The 25,927-nt window shown below is 39.2% G+C and overlaps 1 protein-coding gene across 4 annotated transcripts in view; it reads left to right on the forward strand.

Annotated features, from left to right (window-relative positions):
- LOC124595329 (gastrula zinc finger protein XlCGF7.1-like) overlaps positions 1-25,444 on the forward strand; it is a 119,138-nt gene extending 93,694 nt beyond the window's left edge. Inside the window, exons 5-7 of one of the 4 annotated variants that reach the window (XM_047134032.1) lie at positions 5,566-5,793; positions 23,943-24,529; positions 24,576-25,444. In XM_047134032.1, coding sequence (XP_046989988.1) covers positions 5,566-5,793; positions 23,943-24,507 — 793 coding nt within the window. In that variant the 3' untranslated portion in view covers positions 24,508-24,529; positions 24,576-25,444. Of the gene's footprint in view, positions 1-5,565; positions 5,794-12,809; positions 12,865-15,213; positions 15,267-23,942 lie in introns of those variants that run through there. The other 3 variants (XM_047134031.1, XM_047134035.1, XM_047134033.1) reach the window with 3 other exon arrangements.
- The last annotated feature ends 483 nt before the right edge of the window (positions 25,445-25,927 follow it).

The raw sequence follows: 25,927 nt of genomic DNA on the forward strand, positions 1-25,927 counted from the left end.
TAAGTACCATTGTGGAAATTATGTTCAGTAAGAAGTGTTATAAATTTATATTTACTTCATACTTTTTAATGTTTTTATTTTACCTAACTTTTCGGTATGCATCTGGCACAGATGCTGATGGGGTCTCTTGAGATTTGTAGGATGTACACACTGTTGAAGGGGCTTTATTAGGTCCTAAGCTATTTTTCAATGTCTGATTATCCAACAACAATGTCTGTACCTTACTGTTTATTGTATATTCTGTTTGATTATGTCCTGTCATGAATGTGCTACACAGTGTATGTTTAGGAAGAACGATAAATACATAACTCTTTACGAAAAAGGTTGTGGTGCTGTATGTAGTAGTCCTGTTCGAGGTGGAAATTGTCCATGAAAAATAAGGAACAGAGAACAATTAAATTAGATATTAAAATAATGGATAGTAAATAAGAATGATGTGAGTTTCTGAATGCAGTTGTGTTAATACAGTCGAAATATGTTATGTCTTTGGAACCAAGACTACTCCGAATGCAAGATGACCTTCCATTGTTATCAAGGGATTACAAAAAAATGGATATAAATATACCACATTTATTTTGGAAACTTACAAATGGTTTCCTTACTCCATGAAACGGAAGGAGACAGTAAAAGTAATGATACACAGAAAATAAAATCAGTTACAGTACTCACTCACTCAGATATAAATGCCACTTAGTGGTCCTCACTGGAATGCTCCACAGAATATGCAGTTTCACCGTCATTGTCATGGTTACTGTGCACCATTTCCCACAGTAGATTGCCTTCATTCTCTTATAATGCATTTGTTACATGGCACTTCTTAAAGCTGTTCACAGTTCAAGCACTGTTTAAGCATATCCAACCAGTCTGGATCCATTCTGTAATCACAGATAGTGGAGATTTCATCAACTTCCTGACAGGGATCAGGGCCTGACCACCTTAAAGTAACTAATTGCTGTGCAGCTGCTTCAGAAGGTCTTTAAATGGCTTATTTGCCACCACATCTAACACTACTAATTGTGAAGTCATACCTCCAGGAATGACGACAAGATCTGTGTTAATAAATTCAGGATCTCTGCTTACACTTCTGGTGTCAGATGCCCGTTGCAAAAAGCATCAAGGGTCAGCATCCCACAGTTCTTTAGAAGAGCACCACCTGCTGCAGACAGTATGGAGGCAATTTATAACCAACTCATTGGTCATCTATCCTTTTCCATCGCAACAAAATATGACACGGTGCAGCAACTTTTCCTTTTGGAATAGTTTTACGATTGAGGATGACGTAGAACTACATCTACAAATGCACACATCATCATGGTGATTTGCGATTTCTCATTGCCGGTAGTGTGAACCAATACACTTCTGGCACCTTTCTCCTCAACTGTGTTACTGTATGGCACGTTGAAGTAAACAGGAGTCTCATCAGTGTTTCCAATTTAAGAGGTAAGTAATTCTTTCTCAGTCTTATAATGTCTCGCTGATACTCGAACTGCCCCAGATACAATGTTGGAAGACATTGAGCAAGGGATGTTCAATGTCACAGCACAAGTCCATTGCATTGTGTCATCCTTGTACACCACCCAGAGCTGGCTTTAAATTGGACACCATGCTCGTGGCAACTCATGTGCCTTATTTCGTATATTGTGGGAGACTGCCATTCCTTCTTTAGGTTTCTTGGGCACAGATATCATTAATTCCATTTCAGTATTTTCAAAATATTTACTGTGTAGGCTACTGAAAGCTTATGTAGTTGACTTTGCATTTTTCAGAAAACATTTGTCCTTTTGGCACCTCGTATTGGCTTCTGTGACTTTATACCTCCTCATGGCCACACAATTGTTTATTGCTTCTGGATGCCAAACAATCATGATTTTGAAGTATATGTCCCATTGAAAAATTTGGTGTTGAATCACATTGTTCCACACTACAATCCATTCCACATTTTACTACACAGTTTAGAAGAGGGATCTCCAAAGTCAAAAAACAACTGACAAAAAAAAATTGTCGCAGCAAACCCTTCCTGCTATCATACAACAATCCTTGAAGCATGCGCATTAGCTCATGGTTAAAGCAGAGTGTAGAGTTAGAGAGGTTCTAATTGGTAAAGAAAAGGAAAACTCCACATCATATGCTGTGAATGCAAGACAAGCCCCAACTTCTGGGCATAGAATTATGGGAAAAAAGATCATCTGTGATTTGGAAATATATGGTATTCTTAGAACATGCGACCAAATGATGCAGTATAGTTACATGGCATGAAACTCGTATTTGGGAGGACGGCAGTTTCATCCTCATCTATCTAACCACATTTAGATTTCTGCAGTTATCTTAAATTAATAATCCCTTGAGGAAGAAATGACTGATTTCCTTGTCTATCTTTTCCCAATCAGAGCTTGTGCTCCAACTCAATTTACCGCCATATCATCAGTGTGTTAAATCCTGATCTTTCTTCTTTCTTTTTATAAAGCTTGAGCCCTTAGTGATGAGCAAGAGTTCCGAGCCAACTGCTCGGTTGGGAGGGTTTGGCAGGTTTCACTACCTGACTTGCCCAAGTTGTAAGCTTATTAGGCAACCCAATGGCCACTAAGTCCCCAGTGACCTGCAAGGACTGTCATTTGACAAGGATGAAGCTCAACATCTCTGGCACATATGTGGAACTGCAATGAGTGACATCAGACAGATAATAAGCTGCAGATTGCTATCTGTTTATGCAATCCGATCTAATTGTTCGGTCTCCCCGCTTTTCTACCATTTTTGAACCAGTGGTCAGAACTAGTATTTTATTGCACCAATAGTGGGAAGATGTTCCAGTGCATTCAAACTTCTCGCTCCTCCCATTCTCTTTTGCTCCCAGAGCTCATTAGATATCACCAGGGCATTTAAAAATACCATAGGTACTCTCCATCCATTCCCAGAATATTTTACATTATATGAACACTGTTTGAGCTTAGTTTTGTTTGGAGAAGGCTACCTTTTAATTGCATCCTACAACATCTTTTCTCACTTGAAATCAAGTGTAAGAAGAAAGCAATGCAGCAGACTGTCCATGACTCCAAAAAATTTTGGAGATGGCCGAGTATCTAGAAATGAACAGAAGTAGGCCTGTAAAGATTGCTGTATCGGGGAATGTTCAGGAGAATTTTGTGGCTACCTTGCTTCAAGCAGATCTTGCACAAGACATATGTAATATTATGTCGATAATAAGCAGAATTAAGTTGACATTCCTAATATTACTGTAAAAATAAAATGTGAATGAATAAATAAGTAATCAAACGATAGCTTTTGTAAATAGATTTTGATGAAAACATACTGTTGAAAACTATATCCACTATTTTTGCTGTAGAAATAACAACATACTTTAAAGTATGTGAAAATTAACTCATTTTGCACAATTTAATGCTGTAAGAAAGGATGTCTTCATTTTTAAAAAATTGGCTTCACACACTTGGATCATTCAGGAATCTGATTAAGCGGTTAATTTTATAATTATTATCTCTATTTATTTTTCAACTGTTTATTCTTGAAGGAAAAATTATCAACACTGCCCTGTAGGAAATCTTCTTATTACAACAATTGTTACTTCTCTCATCTGTTGTCAGTGTCAGGTACACCATTTGCTCTCTCAGTCCTTGCCCAAGTTCACAGAATTCTACATATATATGCTCTTGCACATTGTAGAACTCTTGCACATTATAGAACTCTTGCAGCGGTGAAACTTGTTGCAAAATTTTATCACAGCTGAATTCTTCAATATGCCTTTGAAAGTAGAAAGAAATCTCTAGAAGTGCATTTTTATCAATTCACCGCTCCTACAACAGTGTCCAAAGCCCTTTGTTTGCACACCTTGACAAGTGAAGTTCATATCTGTTTCCAAATGAAAAGCACTTCTCACAAAAGACATGTTGTGTTAGTGCTAGCTTGTAACATTTTATTGAGGTTATCTCAAGGCAGAATGATTGTTTGACCTTAATTTTCGGGTTGGTTGATTGTACTACCCAGTAATCCCACCTATACCACTAGGTTTATTTTTAATATAGGTAACAGGAAAATGGTCAGAAGACCACATACCTGAGCACACCTAAGAACTGGCAATTGTCAGCAGTGCTGACCTCAGTGTGTGTGGGTTTCCTTGCATGTATGCAACCAGTACAGGAAGGGAAAGGGCAGTTTATTAAATGGGAAGTGCTTAGTAACAAATTGACCATATATACATGAGTGTATATGAACATGACATCTATTTATTTATTTATTTATTTATTCATTCATTCATTCATTCATTATATGTAGAGGGTGTTTCACAATTCCTATCAGAGGCTTCACAAGCTGTAGAGTTGACTTAGGTAAATCTCCCACTTCACAGTATGCACACAGCAGGGATAATGAGGTGTGTACTCTACAGGGGGTGCTCCACATGGAGACCGTGCAGTTCATCCCAAAAGGTGTATCAGCAACACCTACTTTCATTCGCACAATCCTCAGACCCTGGTGTGAGTCCATGAGTCAACCCTCTTTGTTGTGAACATACCAGTTTCTTGCAGTTGTTACTGCAGTCAGCTGAAAATTGCATGTGATGGATTAAGATGATCCAGGCAACATTCTAAATATGTGTGTTATGCAGCTCTACCATTACACACCATACCTGAAGCGGGAGATTTGAAAGTAATCCTATCTTTAGACTTATGTTATATGGTACATTTCTGGACTTTGGTTCCTTATCAAAACTTTATCTACTGACACCCATGTACAACTCTTAAGAAGCCTCTAATACAGAGCAAGGTGGCACAGTGGTTAACACACTAGATTTGGATTTGGGGGGACAACGGTTCAAACCCACATCCAGCCACCCTGATTTAGGTTTTCCATGAATTCCCTAAATCGCTTCAGGCAAATGCCAAGACGGTTTCTTTGAAAGGGCACAGCTAACTTCCTTCTCCATCTTTCCCTAATCCAATGGGATCGATGACCTCACTGTTTGGTCCCTACCCCCAAATCAATAAGCCAAGCCTCTAATAGGAAATGTTAAATGTTAATCTTCCTCCAACGTATCCCTCTCTCTTCCCAGATGAAGCAACTATTCATTCCAAATGGTAGATAGTCTCTCTCTCCCCCCTTCACTTTAATATATGTCTGTTAGCAATACTATACATTTTGTCTCCTAAAGGTAAAAACTGGCCAGCAGTTGTCTCTCGTAATTTATTAGTTCATGCTTAACACCCACTAACAAAATATTTTAATAGATCCACATCCAGTTGCCACCAATACTCACATTCATGTATACAAAGTTCACTATTAATAAAAATATCTATAAGAAGGAGAACTGAATAGAAGTGATCAAAATAATTTTTGTTGTTTGGTTTTAATTTGAACAGCAGATGATGATTATTTGCAATACATTTGTAAAAATATATTATTACTTTGCTTCTTTCTTGTAATTATATATTCACATTTAAAATTCAATAAAATCCAGCCATTAAATCCTTCATAATTAAAACAGACTGATAACAGTTTTCTCTGTATTATTTTGGTTCATGACCTGTATGTGTTCATGATAACCTGTTCTTCTTTCAGATGCTGTGATTGCGATAAGACATATATGTCAGCAACAGGCCTAAGTAGACATCGTGCTACGGTTCACTTACAAAAATTTCCACATACTTGTATCACATGTGGGCAAGCCTTTACACAGAAATCATCCTTGTTGCGTCACCAAAAAGTACACACTAAAGTACGTCCATTCCAGTGTGGATATTGTGTTGCAGCCTTCAAAGATAAATGGCATCTTACACAGCATGAAAGGTATGTACTTCTTTGCACAACCGTACCTACCATCCAAGCAAAGTGACACTGTGGTAAGACCGTGGGTTTGCACTCCTGAGAATAGCAGTACATATTGCTGTTCAGCCATCCAGATTGTTTTCCACAGTCTTCATAAATTGCTTAAAGCAAATATGTTGGAACGGTTCATTTGTAAAGCACACAATACTTGTCCCCCACCTAATAACCTCATCTTCGACTAGACACTAAACCCTAACCTTGCTTTTTGTGGACCTACCACTTTCTCTCAAATGGCTGTTCTTCAATGTAGTTACATTAACTGACATTAAACTGAAAATGATTAATATTGTGAATAGTTATGCCTCAGTTGGGGCGTATTTTTCGTAAAGTCTGAAGATTAAGACTCATTTCATAGTTTTTGGGACGTGATCTTTAACTTGTTTCCTTGACACATTTTATCTTCAACAAGAGTAATATGGTTATTGTTTCTGAAAATACATTTCAGTAAACCATCATTACCTGCAATCTGTTTGGAGACTGTCAACTCTAACATCCAGTATTCTGTTGTGTAGAACATGGAAGAAAATACCAGGGTCTTGGGTAATGGTTCCATCATAAAAATAATTTGCACCCACCAGTGCTGTGGCCAGTGGCCATGGTAGCAAGAGACAGTGGTCCTATGCGCACGCACGCACGCACGCACGCACGCACGCGCGCGCGCGCGCGCGCGTGTGTGTGTGTGTGTGTGTGTGTGTGTGTGTGTGTGTGTGTGTGTGTGTGTGTGTGTGTGTGTGTTTTTCAGATTAAGGCCTTCTGGCTGGAAGCTTACATGTTTAGTAGTCTTTTTGTTGTGCCCATCTATGACTCAACATCTGCCCCATATGGTGAGAATGGATTACTACATCGACTTCCATACCCAGCAAAACACTGTGAAGTGCATGGCAGAGCATATTTCCCATTGTACCAAGTTATTACGGCGTTTTCCTGTTCCATTCATGCACGGATTATGGGAAGAATGGTTACTTAAATGCCTATGTGTAAGCTGTAATTAGACTAATCTTGTCTCCATGATTCCTTGGGGTGTGTTATGTATAAGAGTTCGTAGTATATTTCTAGAGTCATCATTTAAAGCTGGCTTTCATGGGATAGTTTTCATCTATCATAAAGTGCTTTTCAATTAAGGTCTTTCAGCATCTCTGTGATGCCCTCCCACGGGTCGAAGAAACCTGTGACCATTAATACTGTCTTTCTGCGTATACATTCAGCGTCCTCTTCTAACACCACTATACAATTATAGGGGGCAAATAATAATAGTTCATAAATTGCATGTGTTCTTATTAAAACAGTATGTCTTTGTGCATGTGTGAGAGATTGTAACGTCAAATGCTACCATTGAATGAAATACATTTTGTATAAATACTTGGCAGTGAGGCTTGAATAAACATTGCATGGGTTTCCCATATGAGTTAATAACCTGACAACTTTGCTCACTTCATCTTCCTTCTGTTACTTATGTTAGCACCAGATTAGAACAAAAGTTTTTACAGCCTTCATTTAACCTGAAAAATCATAACATAACTTTTTACAACTTCACTGGAAATCACTTTTACAATCTCACAACTAATTGTTCATGCCACTACCAACTATATTACAAAAAGGTTAGACTGCTGCTCACCATATAGCAGAGATGTCGAGTCACAGACAGGCACAACAAAAAGCCTACTAACCCATAAGCTTTCGGCCAGAAGGCCTTCTTCTGAAACACACACACACACACACACACACACACACACACACACACACACACACAAATAAACCCACTGTCTCCAGCTGCTGTGGCCAGTGGCCATGGTAGCAAGAGACAGTGGTCCTATGCGCACGCGCGCGCGTGTGTGCTTGTACTTGTGTGTGTGTGTGTGTGTGTGTGTGTGTGTGTGTGTGTGTGTGTGTTTTTCAGATTAAGGCCTTCTGGCTGGAAGCTTACATGTTTAGTAGTCTTTTTGTTGTGCCCATCTATGACTCAACATCTGCCCCATATGGTGAGTAGTAATCTACCCTTTCTGTAACATTGTTCATGCCACTTCTGTCTTATAAATAAACTTTTACCTATTTTATAAAATATTGTTTACATGTTTACAAAATTGAACTTATAATTAAAAGTTGTTTCTGATAAAAGATTGGGTAGAGTATTGAGTTTTACCATAAGTAGAAATAAGTTTACCATTTACAGACTTGTGATAAAAATACATTCTCAGTTAGAAAATTAATAACTCACATTTTGCAGACAATTGCACCAGAATAATCCTGAATTACATGTTAATTACATAATTATTTTTATTACTGAGGTTCACAGCACTATTTCATGTTAATAACATTACTTACACTCATAATTATCACAATAAATAGTAATAAGCTTTGGTGACAAGCTGCTAACTAGCTATACTCACAGCTTTGTATCACCTTCTACACTAATCACAGGGATCACATTTTAAACCTGTCTGTTACATTACAACCTGTTAATCCTGTTTGGTACAGGCCCCATGTACATGAGCAGTATTCTAGTCTAACTCACTTATGTGCATTGTGAGCAAGCTCATTTGTAGGCTGATTGCACGTCCCTAGCATTCTGTCAATGATCTGACATCTTCCAACTGCTTTACTACAACTGAGCTTGCATGATCAATCTGTTTCATATCCCTACTAAGTGTTACACCCAGGTATTAGTATGAGATAACAGATTCCAATGGTAACTTATTTATATTGTAGTCTTAGGGTACTGTGTTTATTCATCCTGTGAAGAATAAACTTTTACGTTTTTGAACATTTAAAACAAAATGTCAGTTTATGCACCACTTTGATTTCTTATCAAGATCTGACTGAATACCTAATACAGCTTTTTTTAGACAGTACTTCATTATGAATAATTACATCAACTACAAAAAGTCTGAACTTACTATTAATGTTGTCTGCAAGGTCGTTAACATAAAACATGGACAGCAAGGGGTTCTAGCACACTATCTTGGTTCACACTTGTCAATGACTCCAACCAAGACAACATGTTGTGTCCTTCATATCAAGAAATCATCAGTCCACTGACAGATTGTGCTTCATACCCCATCTAATCGTGATTTTCTGTAAGTAATGTACATGTCATACCGATTTAAATGATTTTGGGAGAAGTACTGTATCTGCCTGATAGCCTTGACCCATGGCTTTCAGTGCCAGACTGCCTTGATCCATCGCTTTCAGGATGTCATGGGAAAAGTTGTTTTCACACAATCAGTGTTTTAGGGAGTGTTGAGGAGGTCACTCTGTTTGAAATACCTTATTATGTTTGTGCTCAGAACATATTCTGAGATTCTACAAGAAGTTGCTGTTGGGGATGTTGCACAACAGTTCTGTGGGTCATTTCTGCTGCCCTTCTTGTAGGTAGGAGTGACCTGTGCTTTCTTCCAACCATGGCACACTGTTTTTTTGTTTCAAAAAATCTATAGTATTTGCTTCATTCAAATATACAAGTTTCTGAGGCGAGCAGTATTTTGGAGAGAGGAAACAGCAAACTCAAGAAAACTGCTGCTTTCATTTTAGCATTTAATTCATTAGTTGTGCCAGAGTGTGTAAGGATTTAGTTTATTTATCCCATTGTGGTTCTACTTTCCCAATCTGATATCTAATTGCCCTAGATTTGGCCGAACTGTGCAGAGAACGTGAAATCCTGTAGAATGTCAGCTGAAAATGTTCTCGAACAATAGCTGTATCCACTACATTGATTTTTTTCCCAAGCTATCTCAGAGACACTGTCAAAGAGTCACTGTATTTAAACAATAGAAAATCCAGGATAGAATGTAACAATACCAGAGAAGGAAAGTTGCTACTCACCATACAGCGGAGATGCTGAGTCGTGATAGGCACAATAAAAAGATTCACACAATTAAAGCTTTCGGCCATTAAGGCCTTTGTCAGCAGTAGGCACACACACACACACACACACACACACACACACACACACACACACACGGGGTAAGGAGGAGGCTGCAGCAGTAGACACACACACACACACACACACACACACACACACACACACACACAGACGGGGTAAGGAGGAGGCTGCAGCAGTAGACACACACACACACACACACACACACACACACACACACACACACACACACACGGGGTAAGGAGGAGGCTGGGGTGGGGAGGGATAGTATGGTGGGAGGGGTGGACAGTCAAGTGTTGCAGTTTAGACGGAGGGCAGGAGAGAAGGTGCGGAGGGGGAGGGGGTAAGTAGTGGAAAGGAGAGAAAATAAAAGACTGGGTGTGGTGGTGAAATGACGGCTGCGTAGTGCTGGAATGGGAACAGGGAGGGGGATGGATGGGTGAGGACAGTGACTAACGTTAGACTGCAGATGTGTGTGCAAGTTGCGTTGTGTGTGTGTGTGTGTGTGTGTGTGTGTGTGTGTGTGTGTGTGTGTACTGCTGACAAAGGCCTTAATGGCCGAAAGCTTTAATTGTGTGAATCTTTTTATTGTGCCTATCGCGACTCAGCTCCGCTGTAGGGTGAGTAGCAACTTTCCTTCACTGGTATAGTCACTGTATTTATCTGCACCTATAATGAAGCGCAATTTAGTTTCAGGTATTGTAACAGCAATATAGTTATATAGAAACTAAAATTATGTCATTTACACCAGTTCATAGAAGGCAAAGATGATTATTATTATATTGCCTAGCAAGCTAAAAAAATATTTAATATGGTATTATCAGATAGAGATTACCATTAAAGATCCTTGGAGACAAATTGATTCAAAGTAAATCTTTAAAAATAATTTTGGGTCACTGTTCATTATCTAGCAAAATGTTTTGTGGTGTGTTTGTTGCATATGAACGTTAGATAACATACTGTAGTATTAGCAATGTTTTTTCAAAAAATATTGAGCCAGAACAAATACTGTCCCTAGTGATGCTTTGATATCACTGTGCTGAGAATCTGTACAGAAAGGACAATGTAAGTGATGCAATAGCAAGTGTGGACTGGCTTAACTGTTTATGAAGTGTACCACTTTACTCCTTACACAATCATATTGAGGTTCTTTGTACCTGCCAGCATGTGGTAACATCAAACAAGGATCTGAGAAAACTCATTGTGGCATTACACTGCCCTCGGAGAATTTAATGCAGATCATACACTGTAGGCCTCAACTTGCACATGCCTCAAGGGATCATATCTGTGTGTGAGCATACATCCAAAACATTTGTTTATTCCAAATTCTGTTTGTGTGACACAGTTCAGCACTGCTTCTGAGTTGTTTTTCTACTTTGAACAGGAGTAAGGTGCTGCAGTGATTTAGCACCATGTTCACTTTCAAGAGGAGTTGGGTTCCTGTCCCCTTCCAGCCATCCAGATTTAGATTTCCAATGGCTCTCATTTAAGGCTAATTTTCTGGGTATCTTTGCCTTAGGCTAAATTTACACTGCCCGCGATGCGATGCCGAGCCGAGCGATGAAGCACTGAAATCGCGTGACAATGGGCAGGCTTGGTTTAACAGTGGCAACAGAGCGATGCCCATTTAGACTACATGCTGGGCCGAGCGATGTGATGTGATGCGGTGCGATACGATGACTCCGCTGTAGTCGCAATCGAGTTTGCGTTTCGCGCGAGTGTTTGGAGCGATTCCTTGTTTGTGCTTGCATCTGGAGTAATTGCTTGCTTGCGATGGACGTCGAAAGACTAATTAACAATGTGCGTGAACGCCCCGTGTTGTGGGACCAGAAAAATAAATATTACCGCAATAGTGATTTTGTTCGTCAAGCATGAAATGAAATAGCTGAAGATTGTGGAACAGACAGTAAGTACAAAAAAGTAAAATAAATAGCTACAAGACTCCAAAAAACAAGTAACACAAACAACTTTGTTTATTTTCTAATTTTAATTGTGTATCGATATTATTACAGTATTTTGATAATGAAATGACATTCATAATAGTTACAGTATTTGACAATTTCGACATGAAATATATTTGCATTAATGACTGTTGATATAGTTTTTGACGGCCCCTCTGAGACTCCTCGCTCTTCTTGAAGCGCTACTGTTTGCTCTGTCATTTTGGAAGCATGCTGCTGAAGCACTGTGTTCTGTTATGTCCTGGTCAATAGACAATTGAAGGGAAATGTCAGGCCCACCTTTATCCATTATTATATTGTGCAAGACACAGATGCACTGATTAATAATGTCTGCATGTTCTACACAAGTTTCAATTTCCTTTCGGAGAAGACGCCATTTGCTGGCCATAATTCCGAAAGTGCGTTCCACCACCGTTTTAGCCCTCGATAGCCTCCTGTTAAATAACCTCACTTCCTCAGTTTGTGACAGTCCAGGGAAAGGGTGCATGAAGTTTTCCAGTAGTGGAAAGGCTTCATCTCCAACCAACACTAATGGGGCTTTTACTGAAGTACCTGGTAGCTCTTTCGGTGGAGGCCAGTTTTGAGTTTCGTTCAAAATATTATTGTACAGGTTACTTGCTCTAAATATGCCACCATCTGATTGCTTTCCATAGCCTCCAATGTCAACTGCTATTAATCTGCAGTTAGCATCGGCTACAGCTAGTAAAGCAAGCGAAAAATATTTTTTGTAATTGTAATACATTGTCCCAGAATGAGGGGGACATTTAACCCAAACATGCTTACCTTCAATGGCCCCCACACAATTCAGAAAATTACAGTTGGCATACATGTGTTTTGCAGCGTTTTGAAGCAGTGGTATCGTAGGAGAAGGCAGGTGTACAGGGCTCAGAATTTCACACATTGTGGCGCACGTTTCATGCACACATTGTGCGACTGTAGTTAGACCCATCCGAAATGACTGTGACAGTGCATGGAAAGACACCCCAACCGACAAATATCTGAAAAAGGATGAAATGAGCGTAATTGAAGGATGTGTAGGATCTCCGTAGGATTTGCAGTTAATGTGCTAAGGACAAAAAATGTATTAAGTATACAGTGTACTTAATTATTTACGCATACTTTCACATCTATATTTTCAGGCGAGATACTGAAGAATAAATGGAAGAACCTGCGTGATACTTTCCGCTCCGAACTCAAAAAAAACCTCGTGCTGAACGTTCAGGAGATGAAGGTGGCATGCCGCCTATCCAATCAAATTGGCCGTGGTACGAGCTAATGACCTTCCTGACTGACATAATGACGCCACGGAAGACGAAGACTAACGTTCATCACAGTAAAAGAACAGCATCGCAACACAACGACGTACCATTTTCACCAGCTCTTACAAGGAGAGAGAGTTTTTCACCTGATGAAACCAACCAAGCCAGGTCTTCAAGACTGTCTGTAAGTTCAGAGGGTAGCGTTTCGATGCCTCCTCCCTCACCCACCCTACACACAAACCAAAACAAGAGATCCAAGAAATCGACAAACTATGAGTTGTTAAATATAGAGAAGCAAAAGTTGAAGCTAACTGCGCAACAAATGTTGAAATCAGAAACGCAAGATGACAGCTATCATTTTGTAGTGAGTTTGCTGCCAGCAATGCGAAAACTATGACCAGCAGCTCAGTTGAGAGCCAGGATAAAAAATCAGCAGGTTCTTTAGGAAGAATTGGAACAATCAACCACTTCCACTGCACATTCGTTGATGTCACCCTATGCACCTGAAAATCCAGTTGAAATCGTAATTGCTGGAAATCCGCAAAATAAAATAGTCATTTTTGAAATTCAACCTGATGACATTGTTATATCAAGCCACCAAGATTCTGAAAACTTTGATACTTGAACTGTGATGTATTTTACTTCTCATTGTCAACTACGTCAACATTTATTAAAAGAAAGTTTGAATCTATCACAATTTGTAAATTTTTCATAATAAAATGATTGCTGTAAACTTAATATTGTGTACTTATCTGATGATGATCATAACTTTTTCTTCAGTGGTAATAGCCATTCTGAAATTTGTGTTTTGCTTCTCTAATCTATTTGAAACAGACGACACTATATAATCAAATGTCTCTGTATTCATTCTGAAATAATTCCAAAATTTATCCTCATCTTTTCTCAAGTCACTGTACAAATGATGAAATTCTCCTAAAGCCCTCCTCTCCTTGTTGATTTCATGCACCCATTCACGACTGCGCTGAATTCTCAGAGCACTGGTTTCTAATAAAAAAGAATTTACTGGGTCGAGGAAAAACGACATCATGCCGAGACTACTCAGTTGCTGGCCAGATCGCGTGCAATGTGAACGCTCCATTGCATTGCATCACTTTGGCCATTATGCCTCACATCGCGTCACAGGCAGTATAAACATACACTTACACAATTTCCTGCTGTGTCTCTAATGACCACATTGTTGAAGATACAGTTAGCTGTGATCTTCCTTTTCTACATCTACACACTTGGGTGGTGTAGTAAGTCTGGTAAATTTCCATGGAAGGCTGGAATGTTTTTGTTGCACCTTCATGGTTGGTGAGCTTGATTATTCCAAAGACCAAATAAAGAATCCAACAATGTTCAGTGTACAGTTCATTGTTGACAACCATCTGAATTGGTCACTGTGTCTCCTGCAATTGAAAATGGTGAAAACAATTTTATGCTGTTATTAAACATTTTCATTTGAAGGGTTAGACAGCCACACATATCAAAACAGATTTGGACAAAGTTCATGCGGACTCAGCACCATCATTGAAGACCACTTACTTATGGATTAATGAATTTAAATGTGTTCAGACAAGCACTGAAGACGAAGCATGCTCCGGTCATTGAGTTGAGGTCACCACAAAGTAAACTATTGACAGAATCCTTAATATGGTAATGCGAGACCGCCAAATAAAACTTCTGAGACTGTAGGCATATCAACTGAATGAGTGCATAACATTCTGCCTGGAAAATTAACTTTGAAGAAACTGTGTATAACGTGGGAACCACTATTGCTCACAGTCGACCAAAAGGACGCCTGGCACAACATTTCAACACAATGTATGGTGATGGTTAATCAAATTCCGCAAGACTTTTCATGCTGATTGGGGGCCTTTGATGAAACCTGGATCCATCATTACACACTAGAATTAAAATGACAGTCAAAGCAACAGACAGTGCACAGAAGAAAGCAAAGGTCGTTTTCTCAGTTGGCAAGGTGCTAGCCACTGTTTTTTTTGGGGGGGGGGGGGAGGAGGGGGGGGGATTCCTAAGGAGTAATTCTCTTAGATTACTTGGAAAAAGACAGGAACATAAATGAACCCTATTATGCTTCATTGTTGGATTTTGAAATTTTCATGGCAGAAGTGCATGAATTTGGCTTTAAATTGGTTCCTCATCCACCCTATTCCCTGACTTATCCCCAAATGACTGCATTTCCCACACTTGACACTTTAGCTTGCTGGTAAGAAATGTTCATCAAATGAGGAAATGGTAGTTGCAATAAATGATTATTTTGCAGAATTTGACGGAACCTATTTCCCTTATGGAATGAAAAAGCTGGAGGATTGCTGAATCTTTTGTACATCCTTTAAAGGAAACTATTGAGAAGTAAGGTGAGTTGTTTATGAAAAAACAAAACAAACATGGTGCATTATGGAGGGTATGTTGTACCTCTGCTAAGTACACAAAATGTACATTGTGGCAATAGAATAACTCTGCAGTGAGCCACAAATGCTAGTTCTCTAAATTTTCTCAATACTGTTTCATGAAAAGAATGGCGTCTTCACTCCAGGGAGCATTGACCTATCAATATGTGGAGGTTTCAGTCACTCTTGTTACTAATTTCTGACCGAAGTTCATCTGCCAGTATACCACCTGAAGAACTGAAGAGCAAGTCAATTAGTATTTAAACCAACAGTTATGTGCTTGTCTTCAAACTCAAATGGCATCGAAGAGTTGTTAACATAATCCACTAAGCAACTGATTCAGGTACAGCCAAGCATTAGACATCTTGAGGAACACTTTGTGGCATTATGGAATAAAAAATGGTAATCTCATATTGGGCAGATTGCTGATGGTATGAGAGTCTTTATGAACAGACCCTCTTCAGAAAACGTATGGGAATAATGAGTCATTCGAAGGGCTCAACAGTTTTTGCATCGCTGAAGCAGGTAAATCATCTCAGTTTGTTCTGAAAATGCCATTTAATTAAATTATGTTTAAACAGGCACTGAAGAAGACACCCCAAACAATGGCACACCATTTCTAAACTCTTATCTCTAATGATTAGCGACAAGATCGTGTGTTTTAACTTTGAGGAAGGACCATTGTATTTAAGTCCAGGAACACTAAAGAATTTAAAACCCTCCTCTCCACAAGGAATTTGAAATGATTTGATTTAATGATACTTTCGCAGGATTGTACAGTAGTATGTTGAAAAATCTGTGTACAATGTCGGGAAAACCTCCACATTTCTTTCAGTAAGGTTTGCTCCCATCAAGGGTAACCAGACTGATAGTGGGAGGTCTGTTTGTCCCACATACTAAAACCTGCTAAAAATGTTACTGTCCCCAGAAGTTACCATAGCATTGCCATAATGAGTTGAATGGAAAAATTTTCACCTGATGATAAACTGCTGCTCAAGATGGACTATTACTGGGACCTTACATGCTCCCATTGTGGCTTCATGACATCTAAATCTATGTTTGATAATATAATCATATGAAAAGTGGTCAGTTAGTATACTTTCTTATAAAAGCATCCTCTGATATGAATTTTCTTATGATCTAAGGAAAGTATTCATCATCACTTGGCAATGTACCATTTTACAGCCAACTCCATGAGTGACAGTTGTAAGGACACTTATTGTGACAGCTGTAAGGACACTTATTGTGACAGTTGTAAGGACACTTATTGTGACAGTTGTAAGGACACTTATTGTGACAGTTGTAAGGACACTTATTGTTTTACTACGGTCTTTCCAAATTCAGCAGTACATTTAATTTGTGTATCATTCTCCGACCATTTGTCCCTGGAGTGTGTTTTAACACTTTGTTAACAAATCTCTTAAAAGGTTTGTGTGTGTGTGTGTTTCTTTGTTTTGACATTCCTGAAGTACCCTGTCAGTAATTTTGTAGATGAGTTTTTCAAAGTTGCTCTTGGTTCCTTTACATCATCTTATGGTTCCCAATTTCTGATATACCCAATGGAGACTCTGACTTTAGCACTGGTTTCTGGACTCATTGGTTTCAGGGCTTGCTGGAAAAGCATTTTTCATTTTTCTGGTTCTTGGCAATTATACATTTGTTATGCACACCGTTGCATCAACGCGTTAAGCTCTGCTTTGCTTGATAATTAAATTGCTCAAGAGAAAAGTGGTGTTGGTGTTGCTTTTGAAGAGTCTGCTATAGATGATTCTAGGTATTACATAGTGTTCAAGAAGAAATTTCGAAGAGTTGAGGTAATGAATGTTGAAGGGCGAGGAATGTAAGGGGTTTTGCAAAACTTCATGCCAAAGGGATTTCCAGCTGCCAAGAAAGTTGAAAAAACATTACTATGTTTCCTGTACTGAATTGTTTTATGATTGTCTGGTCAGTGCAACATAGTAAGTTCAATAATAAGTTCAACAAGGAAACCTTACAGCGTGGTGCGCTCCAATTTTCTCCACACTTAAAGAATTCAAAGGTTAGTGCTTGCACATAAATTTCCCAAATCACTACAATGCAATACTCAAACAAATGCAAAAGAGAAAATAAAGAAAAAATGGCCGTTGAAGATTACAAGAGTTCTGAAAGCTGTTTAGTGTAAAGATTTCGATCACATTCAAGAAACTGCTGTTGGCTGAAGGTGTAGCATGTAAGCATCCATGTATAATGCCCTTGGCTCAAAACCCACTTGTAGCAAGTTGTTTCCTTGTTTAACTTTTATTTAAAGTCTTTATCTATTGTTAAATGAGAATATTAATTAGCAAATGAAAAATCATAATTTTTGATGGAAATGAAATCTCTTTATTTTTAAATACAAATTGCATAACAGTAAACTAAAATTTGATACAGACATGCAAAATTCCTTATTATTACATGAAATAATTGTATACATCAAATGCACTGTTCAGCCTCAAGATGATAAGAAAAGGTATTTTAATTTCTGTTCAGTGTTTTGCATTCGTGTAGCGTATTTTAATTTGTATTGAATATTTTCATGTGATTAGTACAGCGGAGTTGGTATGTGATGTGGCTGCTTTCATAAGTGGCCTTGCCTCTGGTGGTATAGGATAAATCTGTAGGACTGGAGCAGGAAGTGCTGGGGAGTCAGGGTTGGCCAGGTCTTGCACCTGATTCATCCAACCCTGTGGTAAAGGGTTGGGAGTGAGAGTGGTGTAGGGAGGGACCACAGTGTTGTGCAGGTTGGGTTGGCAACAGAATGGCACTTTAGAAGGAGTGAGGAAGAACTTGGGTAGGATGTCCTTCATTCCTGGGCATGATAAATAATCAGAGCCTTGGTGAACGATATGGTTCAGTTGTCCCAGTCTAGGTGATACTGGGTGGTGAGGAAGGTGCCCCTTTGTGGCTTTTTTATGTTGGTGGAAATTCAGAGGTGTGTGAGGAGATGGCATGGGGAAATCTGTTTGTGGTTTAAGTTTGGAGAGTACTGCTTGTTGTGAAGGCCTTCATGCGTATAGCACATTGGGCAAGGGAATTCTCATTGCAGATACACTGTCTGTGGGTATCTAGGCTGTATGGAAGTAATTTTTTGGTGTTCACGCAATAACAGCTGTCAAAATGTGACTACTGTTAATGGTTAGTGGGTTTAAAATGGACATAGTTATGGATGGAGCCATCACAGAGATGGAGGTCAATGTCCAGGAAGGTGGCACATCGGATTGAAGAGGACCAACATTTTCATCCAATTGCCTGAAACCTAGCCTCTTACATTGAAGATACAACCACTTCCTCTGCCCAGTCTCCACCATCTCCACTCCTTTACCTCCAGAATTCCTAGTTGTCACTGTTGATGCCACCTCCGTATACAAAGACCACATGTCCATTCCAAGTGGAGTGGCACAGTGGCTAGCACACTGAACCCCTGTTCAGGAGGATGTTGTTTCAAATCCCCATCCAGCTATCCAGGCTTAGATTTTCCATAAATTGCTGTAGGTAATGCTCAGGATGCCTCCTTCGAATGCGCACTGCCAATTTCCTTCCACATCATTTCCTAATCTGAGCTTGTGCTCCATCTGATGATCTCATTGTCAATCGGACATTGAATTTTAATCTTCTCTCTTCACGTCCCCATGACCATGCCACTGTTGAACACTACCTTTCCCAATGTCCTACAGACTCCAAACCCATTACCTCATTCCTCCATACATCTTATGAACTACGTCGTCACACAAAATTACTACTTCTTTGAGGGAAATGTACATAAAAAAATCAGTGGCTCAACCATGGGTGCCTGCATGGCACCTCCCTATGCCAGTCTTTTTATGGGCCGTCTATAAGAAACCTTCCTAGTCTCACAAAATCCCAAATCGCTTATCTGGTTCAGGTTCATTGATGATATCTTCACGATGTGGACTCAAGGTCAAGAAATCCTACCCAGATTCTTCAACAACCTTAAAACCTACTCTCCCTTTCACTTCACCTGGTCCTCCTCAACCCAAAATTGCCACTGTGCTGGATGTTCACCACCTCTCCGATGCTTCCAGCCACACCTCTGTCCTGTCCATATTAAACCCACTATCCATCAAAGTATCATCATTTCAACAATTGTCACCCGCTCTGCACCAAACAATTGCTCCCATACAGCCTGTCCACCTGTGGACAGAGTATTTGCAATGATGAGAATTTCGTAGTCCAAAATGCTGAAGGTCTCACAAATGCCTTCACAGACAAGCACTACTAACCCCCAAACCTAGTCTGTAAACAAACTTCCTGTGGCCATATCCTCATCCCTAATCCTCCCTCCAGCACCAAGAATTGATTAGAAAGGAGTGTCCCCCCACCCCATATCACCCTGGACTACTAGAACAACTGAACCCTGTCTTTATCCAGGGCTCTGATTATCTATCATGCCTCCTGGAATGGAGGGACATCAAACCAAAGATCCTCTCCACCCTTCTGAAAGTGGTATTCAGTCATCTACCCAACATAAACATAATTCCAGATGATTTTTACTAGCTTCAAACAGAAGTGACTTACTTTGATCTACCTGTGTGCTTAGTAGTTTAATTGGTAAATTTCTTTGTGTGTGCGTGTGCGCCTGCATTCGTGCGTGTGTGTGCTTCAGTCCCATGGCTTGAGGCTGTTGCAAATGGGCATGCCTGGGGGAGGGGGGATATTGGGATCCAAGTGAGACCCAGCACCTCTCACATGTCCTCCATTTGGTGCATGACTGTGTCTACCCCAGTTGCAGTCTACACTGAGGCTCAGCCATCACCCGTGGTTGAGTAGGACAACGTTCCCATGTGCAGCAGGCAGCAAAAGACTTTCCCGTGGACTGATCAAAAGGCCAACCAATTTCATCTGACAAACATGTTCCAGGTGCCATCTGTAACTGTAAAGATCTTGGGCCAGATGCAGTCACCTATCCTATTTCAGAGACAGCCTCTCGGCCTGCAACATCCAAGCCGTCATAGAAGTGCTATTCCTGGTAGTTGGGATCTTCAATGGTAGGCTCACTAGAGGCCCTCTAGGAATACAGCTGGCAAGGAGGGAAGCAAGTTGAGTGTGCATATGAGAGGGAGTCATCTCGGATGAGGAATGGGTCCTTTCGGATGCCATAAATAGCGGAGTTAGCAGCCAACTCCAGGTGTTGGCTCATGTTCATACTAATGATATTTGTCACTTTGAATCAGAAGAATTTCTCTCTGATTTCAGGTGTCTACCTCAAATAGTAAAGACAGCCAGTCTTGCTTGTGATATGAAGGCAGAACGCACCATCAGTAGCATCATCAAAATGACCTATAGTGCACCTATGGTACATAGCTAAGTGGAGGGTCTGAACCACAGGCTTTGATTGTTCTGCAACTGTGTAGAGGATTGGTTTTCCAATTTGTCATTCAGGGTGTTTTAATATTTCGTACCACAAATCATCTTCTTCTTCATCATCATCATCATTATCTTCATCTATACCAAAAATAAATATCAGGTTACCCTCCATTCAGAGTCTGTTGCATGCAGCGACCGTTATTTTGATTTGTAAATAATAGATTTCAGCTATCAGTTGTCCTTTGGAATTTTTATTGGCAGATCTAGATTTCAGCTAGCAACTAGCCATTCTCAGTGCACTATCCTTTTTTGGTCAATGCATGTAATGCATGTTGGTCTGGCTTTGTACACAGTTCATGGAACACTATCCCCCCCATGAACTGTGTACAAAGCCAGACCAACAGGCATTACATGCATTGACCAAAAAAGGATAGTGCATTGAGAATGGCTAGTTGCTAGCCGAAATCTAGATCTGCCAATAAAAATTCCAAAGGATGACTTGTAGCTGAAATCTGTTACTTACAAATTAAAAATAAATATGTATAACTGTTGTCTGTGTGTTTGTCCTTCAACAGGCAAATCTCCAAAATTACTAGATGAAGTTTCATGGGGTTTTCGTTGGTAACTTTAGCATAGTTTGAGGCAGTGAATAGGCCTTAGCTCATTTAGAATTGGATTGTATGTACTTATGTTCGTTCCACATCTCCTCCAAAACCATTGGACCAACTTCAATCGAACATCATACATACATCACCTACTATCTGCAAAGAATCGCTGTGGGGCTAAGAACAACCTATCTATGAGAGGGGTAAGGGTGAAGGTGATAAACAAGTGAAGGCCGCAACATGCGAAGACCCAGACTTGCAATAAATTTTACACATAATTTCAAATCTTTATGACACTTTCTCACGCTGACTTCCGCTATGTAATGATGAAAGGGTAAAAAACGTTAATCACTTACAACATTTTTTCTGTTTACGCAGTAAAGTTGTTGCATCTGGCATGACATTTTAATTACCTGTATACAACTAACTGTATTATGTAGATAGTGTGTCACAGTGCATTTTGCAGACAGTGTTCACATGTAGTACTGAATATATGTGCAAAGTTATGTTATTGTACAACTCATATTTCAGGAGATTGACATCTTAAACACTGAGATGTGTGAAAAACTGTTGCATTGTGGATGACATTTCAGTTTATTACTTCTTTGATACTAATTCTATTCACAACACACTTAGCACATGGTATACACATATGCCACTGAATGTACGTACAAAATTATATCGCTGTACAGCACGGAGAGAGGGGGAGCGGGAGATGGATAGAGAAAGGGAAGAGGAGGAGATGGGCAGGATGAGGGGAGAAGAGGAGATGGACAGAGATGGGGGGGCAGGAGGAGCTGGACAGAGGGGGGGGGGGGGGGCAGGAGGAGTTGGACAGAGAGCGGTGGCAGGAGGGGTGGATACCAGGAAAGGGGGGGGGGGGCAGGAGGAGATTGATAGAGAGTGGGCGATGTAGGGAGAGGTGGCCACTGAGAGGGGCAGTGAAAGAGGAGGTGGTCAGAGATAGGAGAATGATGAAGCGGAGATCAACTAATAAAAGGGAAATAAATGTATACCAAGACAACACTGGGTACTCGGCTAGTTATAAATTTTATGAAATGTTATACTTCAAAAGTGTAATCAGTGTTACAGGAGAGAGAAATTGAATAGTGAGAAAACATTGAACCACAATGAAATACCATCCACTAATTGTATGTACAGATATTTGGCATTTAATCTTAACAGCTGAATTGCCCCCTCTGTTTATTGATTGGATAGCCACTGAATTGCTATTTATTTATTTAATGGGATAATAATAATTATTAAAAGGTGGCAATTTTGTTTAAGCATTGATTTTACTCTTTCGATTGTTGCGAGTCAGTGATAGTGCAATGCTGCTCACTTTGGAGATACACATTTTATAAGAATTATTTGGTCCAGGAAACACTTTTGCGATCACGGTTGCGATTTAGACAGTATTCGCGTAATTGTACTGATTAAAAGTTATCGTTTCCGAAAGACGCAGGTTCGATTAAAGCTGTGTGCACTTTTGCGCGTATAATGAAAATATTCATAACACGTCGCATAACAAAAAGAAACATGCGAATCACAACTGTGACCAAACGAAGAAAATATATGCTAACATAAATGTTCTTCGCTGTTATTCAGGACAGGCTCCGATTAGACCTTGCAATTTTTAGTTATAGTTCTGAAAAAGAGAAATTTGTTAACATCGAGTATAGATTTAAGTGTCAGGAAGTCGTTTCTGAAAGTATTTGTATGGAGTGTAGCCATGTATGGAAGTGAAACATGGACGATAACTAGTTTGGACAAGAAGAGAATAGAAGCTTTCGAAATGTGGTGCTACAGAAGAATGCTGAAGATAAGGTGGGTAGATCACGTAACTAATGAGGAGGTATTCAATAGGATTGGGGAGAAGAGAAGTTTGTGGCACAACTTGACTAGAAGAAGGGATCGGTTGGTAGGACATGTTCTGAGGCATCAAGGGATCACCAATTTAGTATTGGAGGGCAGCGTGGAGGGTAAAAATCGTAGAGGGAGACCGAGAGATGAATACACTAAACAGATTCAGAAGGATGTAGGTTGCAGTAGGTACTGGGAGATGAAGAAGCTTGCACAGGATAGAGTAGCATGGAGAGCTGCATCAAACCAGTCTCAGGACTGAAGACCACAACAACAACAGGAAATGACAAGACGTTACACTTGGGAGATACTTGGTTTGAATAACTTGTATTTACCTTCTCTCTCTCTCTCCTTTTTACAGCCTTTATACCTTCACATCAATTAAGGAACTTTTCCTTTCTACTGACCAGTACGAGAACAAAATTCAGACTCAACAAAATGTCTTACATCGAATTATTACATGCTTAACCCTTAACAATCATATATAGTTTCGTAGTACAAACAATGCTAATTTATTCCATGCACTAGAAAGTCTTTGATACACTGAACACAAAAATGAAAGTAATAAAATTATAATTACATTTTTTAATATCATGAATACTTCTTTAAATCATGAAAATAAGGTTTGACATCGTCGTAATATTAATTTTCATCGTTGTAGCACTACACAGCACAGTTGACATTGCATCTTTTGCTCAGTGTTTTGTAAATGCCTGTGTACCATTATGATCAACCATTTTTAAGTAGCATTTTTTTGTGATTTGTCACATTAGGAAATATTTCTGTTTCAGGATACACGCTGGTGCTGAGCCGTATGTATGTAGCATTTGTGATAAATCATTCAGACTTAAGACTGTACTAAGGGAACATATTCATGAAGAACATGGTCCTTCCGAAAGAAAGTGTCCTGAATGCAGTCATACTTGCAAGACATTTGATGCACTTGCTTCTCACTGGAAACAAAAACATGCCTCTGGGTGGGTCCATAAGAATTCTAGCGAAGGTCATAGTTCAGTGCATAATAATGAAGAAATTCCCAGTTTATCCATAGAATGGAGAAATAAACATGCCATTAAGTGGGCAAATCCAAAAACTCGCATAAAACGGCAAAGAATCAATATTGCTCTATTAGAAGCGTTGGCAGATTTATCATCACTTACAGAATATGAGGATAGAGTGAACAGTGACAGTGAAGAATTAGCTGTGTGTAATAACAAATGTATTTCACAAATGGGATCACTTTCTCAAGATATCCCTGGAAATTACTCTTCTCTGGATTTATCATCTTTGGCCAGCAGATCAGATGAGGAACTGCATGTGGCTTCAACAGATACGGTGAAAGTAGAAATAAATTAAAAGGAGACTGTGCATGTTTCTGGTGGGCACTGTAAAACGTAAAACATGGACACTCGTGCATGTTTCTGGTGGGCACTGTAAAATGAAAAACATGGATGCTCCAAAGGCAAAGAAAAATATGGTACTTAAACAGAATGAATTAGATAACATGTCAAGTATTCCTGAAGTATCCAGCGTGAGATACAACACAAGTGGAAAAAAAATTAACTGGGAAAAGAGCCATGAACATGGAAAATAAAACTGTTTCAGAAGAATATACAAATCAGCAGCAAAAAAAGAAAAAGAAAAGGGAACATAGCACAGGCTTGGAGAAGTTGAAGTCTGCCATTCTCACGAAAGTACTGCATGAGACACTCATTAACAGCTTGCCTACAGAAGAAATTATATTGCACAACTGCACAGAAACTAGTGAAAAAGCACCATTAAGAGAGGAATAAACACAATAACAACTGATAGGTACTGGAAAAGTAGCAGTACGGATGCAAAGTATCAAGAAATAAAAGAATTACCAACTGGTTCAAATAAACTTGGACTTATGTGAAGCACATTACTGTATAAATTACTTTATCTTCTTATGATTAAGAGAGGAGAGGGTAGTGAAACAGGTCCCTTTTGAAAGTCAAACTGTGACAAAGAATATGTACCTGACTCAAAATAACAAAGTTTTTGGCAGTTAGTTGGTTATGGGACACCTACCATAGCAACAACCACTCAGAAAATGAGCTTGGTCATGCCTTCCATTCTGTTGACTGCTGTTGTATTGCTCTGCTAAGCAGAAGTGAAGAGAAAAGTGATAAGACTATTGCCATCCTCCTGAAAAAACAATGTACTGCACATTAACCCGCAGTGTGTGATTGTGTCTGGAATGAAAGGCCTAGCTATTAATGCCGCAGACATATTGTGTGCTCGGACAAATGTTAACCCTTTTGCAGGTGCTTTCTTTTTTTTTTTTTTTTTTTTTTTTTTTTTTTTTTTTTTTTTTTTTTTTTTTTTTTTTGCGATCCTGTTAGAATTATGATCAGCTGACTATATTTATTTTTTGATAATTTTACTTTTGTGGTTTAGGACCAAAAACTATGGTGGTCCATATATCATTATAGCACCTTTGAGGTGTTAAAACAGTGGTTGCAAATGGATTTTCCTTTTGTGAGCTGTTATGTGTTGCAATTACATGTAAAAAATAATAAACAGTTTTTCTGTTTTTATGTTTTCTTTTACTTTATTTAAAAAGTTTACTTTCTGCGATATGAATAGAAACAATAATGGTATGAGCTGATACAAGTCACAATAATGTATATTGCAGAAGTGGAGATTGTTGTAGCAGTTTTCATACATTTGGTGCAGTGTACTACCACAAGACATCAGGCATAAACAGAAATGGTAAGACATATTCCCAAAAGCTTTGGGAAACCCATAAGGT

The sequence above is a fragment of the Schistocerca americana genome, chromosome 2 (assembly GCF_021461395.2).
Source record: "Schistocerca americana isolate TAMUIC-IGC-003095 chromosome 2, iqSchAmer2.1, whole genome shotgun sequence".
In the NCBI taxonomy this organism is placed as follows: domain Eukaryota; kingdom Metazoa; phylum Arthropoda; class Insecta; order Orthoptera; family Acrididae; genus Schistocerca; species Schistocerca americana.